The sequence below is a fragment of the Seriola lalandi genome, unplaced genomic scaffold (assembly GCF_002814215.2).
Source record: "Seriola lalandi dorsalis isolate HSWRI2012SDOR001 ecotype SW California unplaced genomic scaffold, Sedor1 jcf7180002054901, whole genome shotgun sequence".
In the NCBI taxonomy this organism is placed as follows: Eukaryota; Metazoa; Chordata; class Actinopteri; order Carangiformes; family Carangidae; genus Seriola; species Seriola lalandi.
Genome location: NW_019525453.1, coordinates 4,749,308 through 4,764,892, shown reverse-complemented (window position 1 = coordinate 4,764,892; position 15,585 = coordinate 4,749,308). Strand labels below are relative to the sequence as shown.

General features: G+C 39.7%; 1 protein-coding gene across 2 annotated transcripts; it reads left to right on the top strand.

Moving 5' to 3' along the window:
* Positions 1-434: 434 nt before the first annotated feature.
* LOC111672535 (protein FAM177A1-like) lies at positions 435-5,881 on the top strand. 2 transcript variants are annotated; one of them, XM_023429970.2, is made up of 5 exons: positions 435-559; positions 2,538-2,741; positions 2,969-3,035; positions 4,307-4,404; positions 4,503-5,881. In XM_023429970.2, the coding sequence occupies exons 1-5, from the start codon at positions 491-493 to the stop codon at positions 4,725-4,727; spliced, it is 663 nt and encodes a 220-aa protein (XP_023285738.1). In that variant the 5' UTR covers positions 435-490; the 3' UTR covers positions 4,728-5,881. The 2 variants fall into 2 exon arrangements, with proteins under 2 accessions (XP_023285738.1, XP_023285737.1); XM_023429969.2 differs by having other exon boundaries at positions 2,538-2,747.
* Positions 5,882-15,585: the final 9,704 nt, after the last annotated feature.

Below are 15,585 nucleotides of genomic sequence, written 5' to 3'. Positions count from 1 at the left end.
AACTTACAAATGTAGGACATCAGAAAGCTTCAATGCAGTTGGAAACCTTAGTATAAGTATTAAGAACTACATCTATTTAATAAGTGCAAGGGGATTGTATAAAGAAGTGCTAGTTAGACATGTTAGGACACACAATATAACTCGAAATAAAAGGTACTCAACCATAATTATTATAGAAATAAAAATGTCGTTATTAATATTTTCCAATGTTAAATGAGACATTAGCTCTGTAGTAGCTACTAGTTCTATTTTCTTTTTTGAAATGTCACAATAAATTTTGAGACATTATTTAGCAGCAGCATGAAGTACAAACAAAAATCATTTAACTTTACCTAAAGGATAAATACTACAATGATTGGGATACCAGTGCATCTCCATGGACGTTACGTTACGTACGTAACGGGGACTAACGGCACTTCCGGTTGTGGGTGTGCGGCGCAGAGACGTTGTTGTGGGTGCAGCATCCAGAGATACAGAGAAGACGGCGACAATGGCCGATATATCACTGTATCTCACTAACGTTAATGTGTCGATAGGACAGAACATGGCTGTGCAGCAGGTCGGTAAATAGTTTACTCTCTTCTCACCACATCTTCGCGTTTTGTTTGCTGAATGTCGCTAATGATGTCGCTCAGTGTCTATGTTAACTGGTGGTCATGATGTCTGGTGATTTTAATTATTTTATTTTTTTTAACGGTTTAGCCTTTAGGAACAAATTCCAAATGTTAATAGTCGCAGATTCGTCATATCCGTGAAAATTGTGTTAGCCAAAACTGACGTTAAAAATGACAAATGACAAAACACGCACGTTAATTCTCCACGTCATAAACTTCCTTAAGACCAAGCCTTTAACAAAAATTATAAAATAAATAATTATGTTATTAATTGGGATTCATATCACCTGGTGTAAAGGGCGGGTAGTTCACCTGTAGCTGCCCTACACGGTCAGCCACAAGGGCTGGTGAAACGTTGTAAATAAATCATAATAGGATTTGAACGTTATTTTACCTCAGATATTTCTGGTGTTGAACACTTAAATAAAATTATATGTAGGTCAAGGTGCATTAAGAGCAGGTCATATCAGAGATCAAATCCCGTCTACACGTATGTAAGAGATGTGGCAGACACCCAATTATCAGATGCATTTTCGAGAAAAGCAGAGACTATGCATTGTTTCATATTTCATTTAGACAATAAATTTAGCTTGAAATACACAATCACTGGATAAACTCAAATAGAGTAGGCATTGTTTGACAAGGGACTCTTATTTTGTCCATCAAATGCAAAGCACATGCAGAGCAACAAAAGTCCCTGTCAACAGGTGGTTGACCAACACAGCTCCAGAGGAGCTAGCTCCCACAAAGACTGCACTCTGGCTGTTCCATAATTAAGACATTAATCAACTCCAAGTGCTCCAAACTTGCCTTACCCATTGCACATATGTTAACCACACAGTCCTAACAATCATCTGTCGATTACAGATAGTCTGTTTTTTTCCTGAAATAAATAGCACTTCCATTACAATAACTACTGAAAACAAATTATAATCCAAGCCGTTTCCTTGATTAGCTTTTGGACCATTTCCATTCTAAGATGGCTGATCCCCTGCACATGAAAGGGAAGGTCCATCACTTCCTCCTTAAAAATCATGTCTGTCAACTTCCCCAAGAAATAAGTTGTGGATAAATAGAAGCTTAACAAACTCAGTCATGTGTTTATCTGAAGTGATGAAAGATGAAAAGCACATTCACTTACTTTCCACAGAGCAACAGCACATTGATTGATTGTTGCGGTAGTTCAATTTTTAGCTAAGTAATTGTACAATTGCAATTTCCAAAATTATGTTATTTGGCACCGGTGTGTAAATGCCTCAAAAACAAATAGTTGAATGTGGTTGTAATGTGCTTGGGTTTTGCTATGTAAGGGAATCATTTGTTTTTGAGGTAGCACCTGTCTCTGTTAAGGTGTATTGTGTTTTAACATTTGAAAACAGGATCTAGGTAGGTAAAGCAGGGCGTCAGTTAAGCAGATCGGAAGCACAACAAGGACGGGGCCTGACCGAGCTTTATGTCAATGAGACGCATCGTTCAGAATCCAGTCATGGGGCTCGATCAATTATTTTATTTTTTGGGCTAGCATCCTTGTTGACACAAGGATACATTTTACATTAACTGGTGATGTTACTTATCTTTGCGAGGCCTTCGATATGTTGTTACACTTCACAGACACATTTAGGCTTACTATTCCAGAAAATGATCAATCTGCCAATGTCAACATCTGGAGCACAAGGATTGGAATATGTAAACAAACATCACCAGACAACATGACCACCAGTTAAACTGGAACATCTGTAGATTGTTGACACTTGTCAGCAATGTCCTGAGAATCTGGTTGGTCATACTATTACACAAGAAATGGATTTTCTTTTTTTATTTTCATCCCCACAACTTGCAAAAGTATTTTAATCCTAACTTGAGTCACTCCTTTACCCGTAATAGTACACAATGTCCTTGTGTTTGCCTGTGATGTCTTCTCAGACTCCAAACCTGAGTAGGGACTTTGAGTGTGTGGAGCTGGGGGAGCAGGAAAAGAGAGAAGAGCAGCAGCAGAGGGAGAAGGTTCCTCGCAGGATCATCCATTTCTCCAGCGGGGAGACCATGGAGGAGTACAGCACTGACGAGGAGGAGGGAGAGGACAAGGAGCCAGAGAGGAAAGACCTGCTGTCCTCCCCGGTCGATGCGGTGAGGGTGAGGAATAGTGGAGGGATGGGGAATTCATGTGTGCGTGTGTGTGTGTACAAGAAGCTAAATGAGGACAAGGGAAATGATGAAGAAAGGGTTGTGTGTGAGAGTGTGAGAAGGACAAGGAATTTTTGTTTTCTGAGTAAATAATTCAAATGAGAAGCAGCAGCGGCATAAATGTAGTTCTTTACATAAGTGTCACAGTGACTGTACTTTTTTGTTTGCAGTCAAAGATGACTTGGGGTCCCTACTTCTGGTTTCACATGTGGAGAGCTGCCACATCCACTATTTCAGGTTTGTTCATTAAGTCTTTATTTACAACCTGAGGGTGGTAGAGGGCCTGTATCACACAAGACTAGTGAGTTACTCAGCTATGTTTGGGTTTAACTGGTTTTTTGTATCTTGGTGATGGCTTTCTTTTGACTGAGGTAGATCATCCCCAGGGTAACCTCAGAGAATAAGATCGCATCATTCTCACAGGACCTTGGCATATTATTGTATTTACAATTGAGTAACTAGTAATAAAAAGAAAAACTACCACTAGGATCATTTTGCCAACCATGGTAATTATGTCAGAAATAGAAGAAACATTTTTACACAACCGTGAGTCCACGCTGGCTTTAAAAAGTGCTTCTAACAAGCAGAGACTAATGGTAATTATAGCTGCATATGAACTGCACACCATGTTTCACATTATTGTTCACTTTTATTCATTTTAGTTTGTTTTTCATGAAATTAAAAAAGAAAAAAAAACACCAAAATGTTACTGTGTAAAATAAATGGATGATCTTATTATCTGTTTATGGATAATTAGTTTATTTTTACAAACTTATTTTAGAAATTAGAAATAGAAAATCCTACCAGCACAGCGTTGCTCACTAGCGTCTTCCTGCATTTTTAGTCAGTAGCTAAGTTTACTGAAAGGCCAGCAGGGCAATGCAATGGGTCAAACTGATGCTGGACCAAAAGGCAAACTACTTCAGACTGTCAGTTGCGCGTTTAGACTGTGAGTTTTAGATATGAAGAGGTCAGTATAGTTCAAATGTTACATTTTTCCCATGTTTAATTTAATTTAATAAAAGGTGACAGCTTTAGTCAATGTAGGAATTCCCCCCATTTTTTTCATCATATTCTATATATTTTATACCACTTCTTGCTGCTACACTGATCTAATTTTCTGTAGGTATCATCACTGTTTGATGTCGTATCATATTAAGCATTTCACAGCTCTGATGATGCTGCATTTGATAACCAACTTTGTGATACCACAGTTATCCAGGATCACCACTGTTACCACTGAAGCAGTAGTCCTGTACACATATTGGAAAACTCAATAAAAAAAAACTCAATTCTGACAAAATATGAATTACCGATGCTGCTGACCGTAAACTCTGTATTTGTGTAGTTAACAAAAGATTGCACCAAGAATACTGATTTTTGTACTGAATTGAACTAAACTGGAATGGTTAAAGTCATTGGTTATTCCAAGCAGGGTGGTGCACCATTAGGGGAGGATGTTTTGTGTTGGCTTGTATTATATCCAACGTCTCCTTATTATTTTCCAGCATGTGACTACCTAGGGGAGAGGATGGCCTCCCTCTTTGGGATTACATCAGCCAAATATCAGTACGCCATTGATGAATACTACCGGATGAAGAAAGAGGTATACTGCAAGGATGTTCTCTAGTTGTTAGAGCATGTTATTGTGGTATTGAATTGGTTAATCAGCTGACATAATTCCCTCTTATGTCCCTGTGTCAGAGGGAGGAAGAGAAAGAGGAAAGCCGCTTGTCAGAAGAAGCAGAACGATCCTTCGACCAGCTACAATCTCAGGAAGACGAGGACGAGCCAATCACCATGACAGACCAACCAGAGGTATCCGCCACCTCCGCCTCCGCTCACCCTGATGTGACCTATCAGATCGAGAATGAAAATCAGGTGCCTTCAAGCACCATCAGAGTCCCTGCTATCGTCACGGCAACCTAAAAATCCCTAGAAAAGGACGTTTGAGCTTTCTTGTGTGTTTGTTTATTAGAGAAGGAACACCATCTTGTTTCACCAAGCACCGTTTGGTTTGTGTATGACACAGCTTTAGATGGGCAGTGCTGCTGTATGGTGGTTGTTCGGCAAGGACAGTGGTGGTGGAGTTACTCCTCTGACTACGAGGTGTCCCTTTCCAACAGTGTAGCAGCTGATAAAGTAACTGCTGGATAATGTAGCAACATCTTGTTATGAAAAACATACAATAAGAGTCAGAAGATGTGCCAGTTCATCTGCTCATGCATTGTGTTGTTTACATTTTTTGCCCATTCAGACCAACAGTTTACCATTTCGGCTCATTATTGCATTATCCAACACTTGAGGCTTTGTTAGTTGCTACAGCAGCCTCCCAAATGTGAACGTTTGCTGTGGAGTGAAGGTCATATGTTGCTCCCCTGTGCCTCTGATGGACCGGACACTGTGCCTAAATCACCAATACAGCCAAGTCAGTGCCAGATCTAGACTAAACATATATTTGAAAATGATTTGAAGTGTTTAAAGACATAAATTAGCCTTTGATTTTAGCGTTTACACTCAACTTTGGGTAAAGTTTTTCAAATATCTGATGCGTTTAACAGCTATTTTGTCCAGATCTGGTCAAAATGGTGCATTCTTGATACACCTGGCTGCACCAAAGAGCTAGCCATTTTAACACGCCCTCACCTGTTTAATTGTTGTCTGTATTAATGTTTATTAAGCTTGTATTGCACTGAATGTCTGTGGGAGCACTGAGCAGATTTAGCCTCGGTTATCAAATCATGTGTGGACCACGAGACTAACAGACATTTTGTTAAAAAAAAAAAATATGAAAACGGGTTTAGGTGTTCTATGTTGCTCTTCCTGTCTGCCTCATCTACTACAGAACATACAGTAGTAGATGTGGTGTGTAGGCCTTTGATAATGGCAGGGAGCATTGTTACACTAAGTCTGTATAAAGACATGCAAACTTACATTTTTAACATTTTTTGGTACAATTTTTTATATTTATGTATTTATTTTACCAAACTGACTGCACTTAATTTATGCATCTTTTTCTATTGTTTTAATAAGCAACACTGTAATGAATCCTTAATAAAGTCATGGTTATTGTCTGACTTTCATACTCGTCTGTGTGACAGTTTTTCATTTCAAAATAGCAATCATCAAGTTAAACAGGTCTTATTTTCCTAAGTCAATGTTGGCAGCTCTGCCTTCCTGTCTGCCTGCTGAGAGACTCATTGTGGTGCTACAGTGTGAGTGATGTGACTGATCTTTGTTGGTGGTAACAAAGAGCTTGTGTTGCTCTGTGCGCAGACTGCTCTGAGGTCAGAGACCCTGTCCACTCGCCGCACAATGTCACCATTCTCAGGTCAGAGTGGGTTCCTGTGGTCCTGAATGACCCCCACAGCAGTCACGCCCTCACTGCAACAGACACACAACAGTCAACATGACTGTTCACTAACGGTCAGTGTGCAGAGTGATAGCTGGTAGGTGTGACAGTGGAGTGAACATGGACATAAACTTCTGTTACAGCAAGTGATTTGTAACAGCAATAGTGAATGGTTTTTGTGTGTGTTTATTTCATGTGTCCATGACTTCAGTCACAATGGTCATGTACAAGACTGTACACTGCAAACATCTCCATCTTATCAGTAGTTTTGATGATAAAGGTCTAATTTTCTTTAAACAAGTAGAAAAACTGGTTTCCAATACAACCCAAATCCCTGTTCTAAGACTTCTATGAGGATAGAATCACGCAGACTGTTGTACTAGAATCAAGAAAATGACTTCTGAAAAAAATCACTGATTTTTTATGCCTCAGCACCAGCTACAGCCAGGGCTGGAGGCATCTTTATTTTCTTGTTGTCCATTCATCCATAGCCCCATTTTCGTGAAGGCGATATCTTAGTAACACCTTGAGGGAACTTCTTCGAATTTGGCACAAACATTAATTTGGACTCAAGGATGAACTGATTACATTTGGGCGGTCAAAGGTCAAAGGTCATCGTGACCTCACAATACACATTTTTTGGCCATAACTCACAAATGCATACACTAATTGTGACACAATTAAATAAAATGAGGTGATGAAAGGTCAATGTCACTGTGACATCATAATGTCATACACTCAGTTTGTGGCTCAGGAAAGTTGATATAGTCCATTGACCATATTTCCTGTGACTCGCTGGCTGGCAGAGGCATACAACCACGTTTTAGTTTTTCATTTGTTTTGAAGGAATAATTCAACATTTTGGGAAATATGGTTGTTGGCTTTCTTTCATAGTTGGATGAGAAGATAAATACCACTCTCACATATTATAGTAAATATGCAGCTACAGCCATGAGTTATTAAAATCCCAGTTTAACAAGTCATTTAAAAATGGTTTTACTTATTTCCATGACATTTCCTGACAAATTAGAGCTTCAAATTAGACTGAATAAAGCTTGTTGCCAGTATTTTAGGACTTAATGAAAGGCTAAATGATTTATGATGGAAATGTTTGGCAGTGCCTGTGACAGGAAAGCTATGTTTCCCTTTCAGCATAATAGCTGTTTTCTGGAAAAACAGAAAAACTGGGGTTAGGCAGGATGTGAAATTATACATTTGGACACTTTCAAACTATGCAAACTCACAAACAAGATATGAGAGCAAAGCCTGTTAGTGGGTGACCCTCCATGTGGTGGCTGAATAGATGGTACACCACGTCATTATGGTGGTGCCACGATGAGACAGCTCATCTCTAATAGTCACATAGTGAAGTCAAGCCATGCCACAGGCCACACAAGACAGCCTCACACATCATCCACACTGACAGACAATACCACCCACTGACAGCCTGCACAGCCCAGTACACAGAGTCATGTTACACTGCTGCCAGTTCATCATGCTGCTATACATAATTCAAAAACACGGACGGGGCAGATTTCTTTAATTATGTTTTCAATCTGAGATAGCACAGATAAATATTTTTGTTAAAGAGCATAAATGGAGATGTGAGCCTGAAGGCAAGGCCAAGCCAGCTCATTTGCTTTAATTGAAATACATTCAAATTCTTGAAAAACATCTCCTGGCTATTTTTATCTGTATTAATTATTTATATGTTTTTCAGTCAGTTATGTACATACATAAAGCCTCAGATGGGATTTTCCTTCTGCATTGCACTCAACGTTTGTGAATTGATTCTTGGAGAGGCTCTGACAGATTTCAGTTGCCAGTTTCCACATACAAATGGGATTTGGTCTGATTGAGTAGAAATGATAATTAAAGACAAATTCATTTTCTGTTGGGCCCCATGATCCATATCTTTGGGAGATGCAGTATAACTGTTTATATTCTTAAAATAGATCATGATTAATATGTACCTTACAGGTTCATATATTGATGATGCACTGACACACACGTACACACCTGTTCATGGAGTCATAACTAACACTCATTTTTCAGCTTGTTTTGTTGTGTTTTTTTCTGTATTATGCGAAAGCAGCTCACAGAACATGAAGGAGAACAGAAGAGACAAAGAAACATGACCTTTATCTTACAAACATTCCCAAAATTTACCATCAATATCCAATTAGTTTGTAAACAAAAAACAATAGTAATGTAATTGTCATACCACTCAGCCTGGTAATAATAAGTATATTTTTCCTAATATAATATAATATAATATAATTCAGTTCACATTTCAGTAAAGTGTTTATACCACCTGTTTCAAAAATGTAGTTAGGTAAGTAACTAAAAATAAAGACAGAAGACAGGTGTTATCATTACTTGTCATTAATTTAAAATCTGTATCAAATTGTGAACTCCATCTAAGCAGCTGTTGTATGTTGTTCAGCTGCGTCAGCCCAAAACTAATTGGCTGTGTCCAAGTTCAACAGACTGTAAGATACATTAAATGGGATTAATAATTTACAAAGATAGAAGCACTAGTTACTGTGTAATTAGCATTTACAAGCCACTATTCTTCAGATGTACCAGATCTAAATCCCAATTTATTTACTTTTCCCAAATTCCCCTTAAAACATATAACTGTTTATACTGTGACATCAGGCATTTTTCTGTTATTTTTAAGACTGTGTAATACTGTATTTATAATTTTTTCTTTCTCCAGAAGTTACTCACCAGTGTCTTGTTATTACTGGATGACAGAGAAAACATCTGGAGACAGGAGGCAAGATTTTGCAGTTCCTTGTCAGTCCACTAGAGGACAGTACTGTATTTAACACAAGGGACATACTGGGGTTAATATAGATCATGACGCCAGGCAAGCTCAAACAATGTGTGTAAATAAACAAATTGTTCGAGTTTTTTTTTTTTTTTTTTTAAAGATTTTTAGGGAAGTTTAAACAACTGCCCAGACAAAATATAATAAAATAAAATAGCTTGGCAGCATGAAAGTAAAAAAAAAAAAAATCCTGATAATATACTAAAACAATGGTGGATTGAAAACATTATCTAAAGTATTTTTAAAATTAGGAATCTGATCATGAGAAGCAGGTTTTATTTATATGTGTCCATCACAGTGTGTGAGTGGTGCAGCAGAGAGGAAACTGACTTTATTCATTTGAGCGTCTTCCTTCTGGAAGACGTGAGACACACAGCAGTCATCAGGGGATCAGTGATTAAGGGGGAAAATCCAGAGTTAAGACTTCACAATGCCATTCCTTGTGACTTAGTGTTTACTGGTGCAGCTATGAATGTGTGTGTGTGCGTGCACAAATAGTCGTCCGCACACATGCTTATGTTGCGGCATGTGTGCTTAAGGGGTTTGTCCCAAACTTTGCTCCGACTTTGGTGTGCCACGCACTGGCCTTGAGTTGCCTGACACTTCAAGCATACCTGACATTTTTTGGGGCTTTAAGCGGTGGGGGTGGGGGACCAGTGGGAGACCAGTTTAGCAAACGTGTACACTTCTGATTTACTCCAAGGTGGTACACGAGTCTAACCACACGTCCGAAAACCACACCTGATTGCCATATGTGCTGGTACATCTACTCTGTGATTAATCGGGGCTCACATGCAGTTAAGTCGCTCACACTGTGCTGTTAGAGATAGTTAACATGAGCGCAGTTTGTGCTGTGGTTGTAAAATGTCCGGCAGAACAGGCTGGTACCTGTTTGACTTATGACTCAAAAAATATCCAGGTAGGTTTCTGGCATGTTAAATTTCCTCGAGATGCAGACGCTTTTTTTTTTTTTTTTTTTTTTTTCTTTTAAAAAGGAGGACAGCTGCTCCTCAGTGGTAAAGCAGACATGTATATAAATGGAAACGGAGACAGAAGAGAGGAAGTAAAGACACAGAGGGACAGTGAGACATATAGAAAGACAGAAGGAGGGAGGATGATGAGAACAGCAGCAGTCCCTTTGATGTGGGCCTCAGCGGGGCCCTGTGTGTCTAAGACGAGGCAGGCCTGCTGAGGGAAGGGGATTTCCAGCGCTGCTCTCCTGTCTCACCTCCTTAGCCTTTGCTTCCTCCATGGGCTACAGCTTAAAAACACAGAGAGCCTGTCTACTCTGACACAAAGCCTCTGCAGCCAACACTGACACTGGAATGACAGGCATCGTCGTTTTATCACCACATCCCTTTAGGGGGTAAAGTGGAGTAGACTGCAAGGTGGAAGAGTGGGTTGCTTTGCTGTTGGTCATCTAGTTCCTTCTCTTTAGGTTTGCATGCTACATGATAAAAAATGTGATATTTTCAGCTTTGCATCAAAGAGTTTTGAATATGATTGTATATCTCCTCATTGAAACATCCTTTGAAGAATCCTTTGTTGCATTTAATTGTATTGCATTCACAGTTTGCAGGCCCCAGAAATATATCAGCATTTATGATTATGAATATTCACCACAACATACTTTTATTTTCTCTTTTTACATGCACAGAAAACATCCCACATGCATGATTGTGATCTCCACTCGATTACTGCAAAAACTCCACTGAATGTTTTCTCACACATTTTGCAGTTCACACTACGCTCACTCACTCACTCACTGTCTGTCTACACATGGTGCCCTTTACACACCCAAATACACATGCACACACCCAAATGCAGAAACATGCACTTGACTGTCAAAAAACTGCTTTACACACACTCACACGCGCACACACGCACACACTCACATGTACACACACACGAGGTTGTGGAAAGTCCCTGGCACAAGCTGCCTCCTATCTCAGCTGCAAGTTTGCTAGTACAGGTGGCTGTTTCAGTGACAACAAGGCTAAGACAATATGACCTGTGATCCATACTTTAACAGCTGCCCGTGCATTAATTGACTTGCTGTTTATTTGAAAAGAAAAAAAAGCAGGAAAGTTCAATTAAATGCACATAAAAAGGGCATTCAGAATGATCACAAGCTGCCTGATAGATGTAACTGGAAAGCCTTAAGTTCATACAACAACTTCACTGTGCACGGTTTTACAGTGTGTGTGTTCAGTCATTCGCCACTAAATCTGCATAACAACACTAAGAAAAACTACTTCAGATGAAAAATCAGGTGTAACTTTTAATGCACTTGGAAACTTTTGTCTGTCTTTCTCCATAGTCTCAGCCTCACTGCAGTTAATAATTTCAAATATCTTATAAGATGGTGAAATACTCCCTCCTTTTATGATTGAGGCATTAAGGAATAAAAACTTTTGGCATTAACAGATCCTTTAAACAACTAGTCTCAGCCCCTGAAATTCTGTGCAACCCGTTTGTGTACATTTTTTGTTTTTGCTGTTTCCTGTCAAACACCATAACTTTGATTAGTTTATTATATGAAGAATGTTTTGTCTATCCTCCATTCTTCTGTGTTTGTCTTTCCTTTATGCTGTTTGATTGTTCTTTGGCCACACTGCTAGTGTTCAAACTGAGTCAGGCCCACAGCTGGGGGATGTTTTTCCCACTGAAAATTAAACTGTCTGTGTGATAGATGCACACTGCACATGGCCTTTGTATTTTGATTTTATTTAATTTAAGAGTTTTATTTTTAATTAAGTGCATCTATCTGCAGAAAAATGTGTCCACAAGGTTAATGGAATTTATGAGTCAGTTTCTTGATCATTAGATGTGCCTGACAGTATCTTATCTTTATCAGTGTCAAACACATTATGACTCAAGCTCCCGTCAGACCATCAGAGGAAACAGTGTGTCTTTAATCACAATCTCTGACTTTCTCCTCATCTGGACACAAGTCACAAGTGATGGATGTTAGCAGTTTGTAAAAAGTCCCGGTGCAAAACTGATCTCATTTGTTTAGATATACTTATATCAGTAACTGATAATCAAAGGCTCACAAAAACCCAGACAGGTAGTGCACAGTCACACTTTTTAAATAAGTGCTTCCATCAGTCAAACCCCACCAAAATAACATTCATTTAAATCAGGGTGTTGACTAACTACCTATTATCTGCAGCTGGCTTGTTAGTATCATGAATGAATATAAACAAAACAACATGCAAAACATGCGTCATAAACCAGCCAAAAAGAAAAGCACAAACTGAGGCAAAACAAATACAAGTAGACTCAAATGATACCACTGCATACTACCAATAAAAGACACTTAAACAGACAAAAAGACAGAAAAACATCAACAGAGAGATGCAAAAGAAGACACAAAGCAAGACACACTACAACTAAAAAGAAAAATGCAAAATGACACAATTCTGGCCCCTGCAGTCAAAGGTTTGTAAACCCATTGATTAGTACATTCAGAAGCGTAATAATGGATCAATATACAGTCATGTAATTGAGTCATTATGGCTAAATATTTGCTGTCACAAACTACACCTTGAACTCCCTGGACAACAATTCAAGCGTAATTTCCCCTCGGAACAAGTAGCAATGACTGTGATTATCTTGGCCTTTTGTCTTTGTTTGAGAAACACTGACTTGTTAGAGGGTGTTTTATTTTGCAGGGTGGAGACCTGCTCCCTTTTTCAGAATGGCTTATGTAACTGCTGGTCAGAGCCAAACGGTAGTGAAACATCCTCTGCAGAATAATGTCCCTGCATGGGTGGAGTGTGGTGCTGTAGAGGACATTGAGGTCCAGATGTATACTTTAGGTACTTTCCTCTGTAAAGAGCAACCCTCCCCCTCCCACTCCCTCTCCCCGCCCCAGAGTCTGTCACTTATTTTCTCAGATCATATATACAGCCAGCAGTGTGAACAGGGGTTTGAAACAAGGAAGCAGTAAATATGTCAGCCCCCCTCTGGGCCAGTGACAAACAGCTCAGCCTGTGGTTCTCTGTTGTTGGGGACAAAAATAACAGAAGAGGGACTCGAACCCTGTGGGCCTCTTGAAACATATCATTTTATCATGCGCTAACAAGAACATAAAAACGTAGTATTGATAATCAACAGTATTACAGGGAGAACAAAGGGTTATCATCTACTACCATCCACTAAATTTTATGGTCATGGGCACTATTGTTGTTTTTTGCATTATAGAGGCCCCTGTTTAAATGCTGCACATAAAACGTCCAAAGAACAAGTGAATTATTTGCTACTATTTTATTTGGTTGATTACTTAAACAACTAGAAGTTTTACAGTTATGTTGCATTTATGCTGTTACATTTATCATTTAAGTTTTTTCTTTTTTTCCATTTGGGGGCAGCTGCAACCATAACATCACCTCATACAGTTAGAGACAGACATGTTTGGCAAACAGTTTCTTATTTGTGTAGCCATTAGCAGTTGTTTGGAGCCGTGTTTCTAGCCACCTGATGAATTTAAGTGCAGTATTCGCTCTCTTTGTTGCTCTGTTTTGGTCTCCACCAGCTCCACTATGTTCACCAACTGTTAACTTTGTGTCTCTGCCGCTGGGCTGGTAGCGTAGGGTTTATGAGAGCCTTTCCCCTGAAACTGCTGCAGGCTGTGTCTGGAAATAATACTAATTATAATTAACCAAAACAGTAAAGTTTCAGGCCCTAATACCAAAATAATGTGCTAAAAGACACTAAACATGCTCTGTGAAAGGAAGTTGCAGTTCTGGATGACAATTCTCTGTGGATTCATCACTGCCAGTGACCCTGTTCAGATTGCACACGGTCATTTGATCCCTTGTTAATATGAAAATATTTCTTATGCATATTCAAGACATAGGGCTAATGAGAAGAGCATAAAGAGGCCAATAAACCAAACAGATCTGTAATCTGTCCCTGTATATACAGCACTGTATGAACTACTCGACTGAACTTCAGCTAATTCAAATAATGCAGAAAGCACAGCACAACAACCTTTTCATTTCTGTAGTTAGACTGTCAGACTAATCTTGAAAGGAGAACATAAACAATAGTATTTATAGTGTAACTTTCTGTTTCTTATCTACATGCTGAATGAGGCATGGACAGAACCACTGTCTCTTCCTTTAAAAACACAAAAATATGCCTGTGCATTTGCATAAAAAATTTGTCACTTTACTTCATCCCCTTTACTGAATATATATGACAAACCTGGGTGTGCCCAGTCACCTACAAGCTCCCAAAGGAGTAACAGGTCAAGTGAATGGTGAGCATGTGAATCTTAAGGGAGGGGCAACGTCTTATAACAGATCATGTCAAAGGGAGAATAGGAAGACATCGCCTTCATAAACACACACATCCCAAACTGCTTCCATCCCAAGTGAAATGGGAGAATGTGAAGAACGCTGTGTCCCTGAGGAACTTAGGCCATGAGGGGATCTCAGCATAAATCATTGTTAACAGAACATCTTGTCCAGAATCTCGAAATGTTGGTTTGTACAAGGAAATCTCCCAACATCCTGGAGGAGAGGAAACTCCCTGCTTTTGTTGTGGCCAGCCCACGCAGCAGCAAAACAATAGATATTTTTAGCCCTTTTGTTAAATTTAACCCACTTACCAGCACTGTTAAAATGAAATTGCTATCTACATTTTTGGAGGCTTTTGAGTCAAGCAGAAACCTGTCTCCTGTTCGTTGCCTTGATAAAACACTTGTGGCCGAGATCTTTGCATTTTTCCTTGTGCGGTGTGGTGCATTCAAAGCCCACGATACCAAACAAGGCCTCATAGCTAAGCGCTTGTTATGTCTGTGCCTCATTCACGGTGCAGTATATTTACAGAAAGACTTGGCTCTTTTATCTTCCCTTTAAATTTCCTCAACACAAAAGGATCCCACGCCTGGAGTCGCTACTAGACCAGCCTGTTTGTCTGTCTGTGGGGGGAAACAGTTCATGACACACAGAGGGAAATATGAGAGGAAGAACAGAGGGAGGCAGTCAGGCAACTCATTGTCCCGAGTTGAGGATTCAGCAGCACAAAATACACGGAGACGCACAGTGAGAGAGGAATTCCCCCTGTAAGTTCAAATGATTGCAGATGTGCGCCTGGCCGACTGCTACTGCACACATCTGGGCCAGAAAGCTTCCCCGCACGCCTCCTCTTCCATCCTCTGAGCCCTCAATGTTTCGTCTTTATAAGACTGCCCTCTGCTCTACCCTGGAAAAGCAATTAGGTAGAACACATGGCCCGGTGTAAACTACTATTCACCAGGCAGCCAGTCTACCGGCTGTGGCGGATCCACAGGAGTGTGTATCATGGGAGGCCTGAAAAGACCATTATCTTGGCAGCTGGGACGAGAGATTTGGCGGAGGGAAAGTTTTGGGGGATTTCAGAAGGGAAAGATGCAGCCTTTAAGTAACAGTGCTACTGGAGGTCAGCAGTAGTCCGCCACTTCTGCAAAACTGCACTTTTACAGTTGTACAGTTTTGCAGGATTTGCACATTGTTAAGAGGTGATTTTCATTTCTCGAAACTACTTCTCCAAATACAGCAGCTATCTACCATGTTTTGTTATGAAATGCAACCCCCACCCCCCACCCC

Coding starts and splice junctions, on each gene's coding strand:
- LOC111672535 (XM_023429969.2), top strand. CDS start 491: ATGGCCGATATATCACTGTATCTCACTAACGTTAATGTGTCGATAGGA. Junction 3,036..4,306: donor TGCCACATCCACTATTTCAG/GTTTGTTCATTA, acceptor ATTATTTTCCAG/CATGTGACTACCTAGGGGAG. Junction 4,405..4,502: donor ACTACCGGATGAAGAAAGAG/GTATACTGCAAG, acceptor TCCCTGTGTCAG/AGGGAGGAAGAGAAAGAGGA.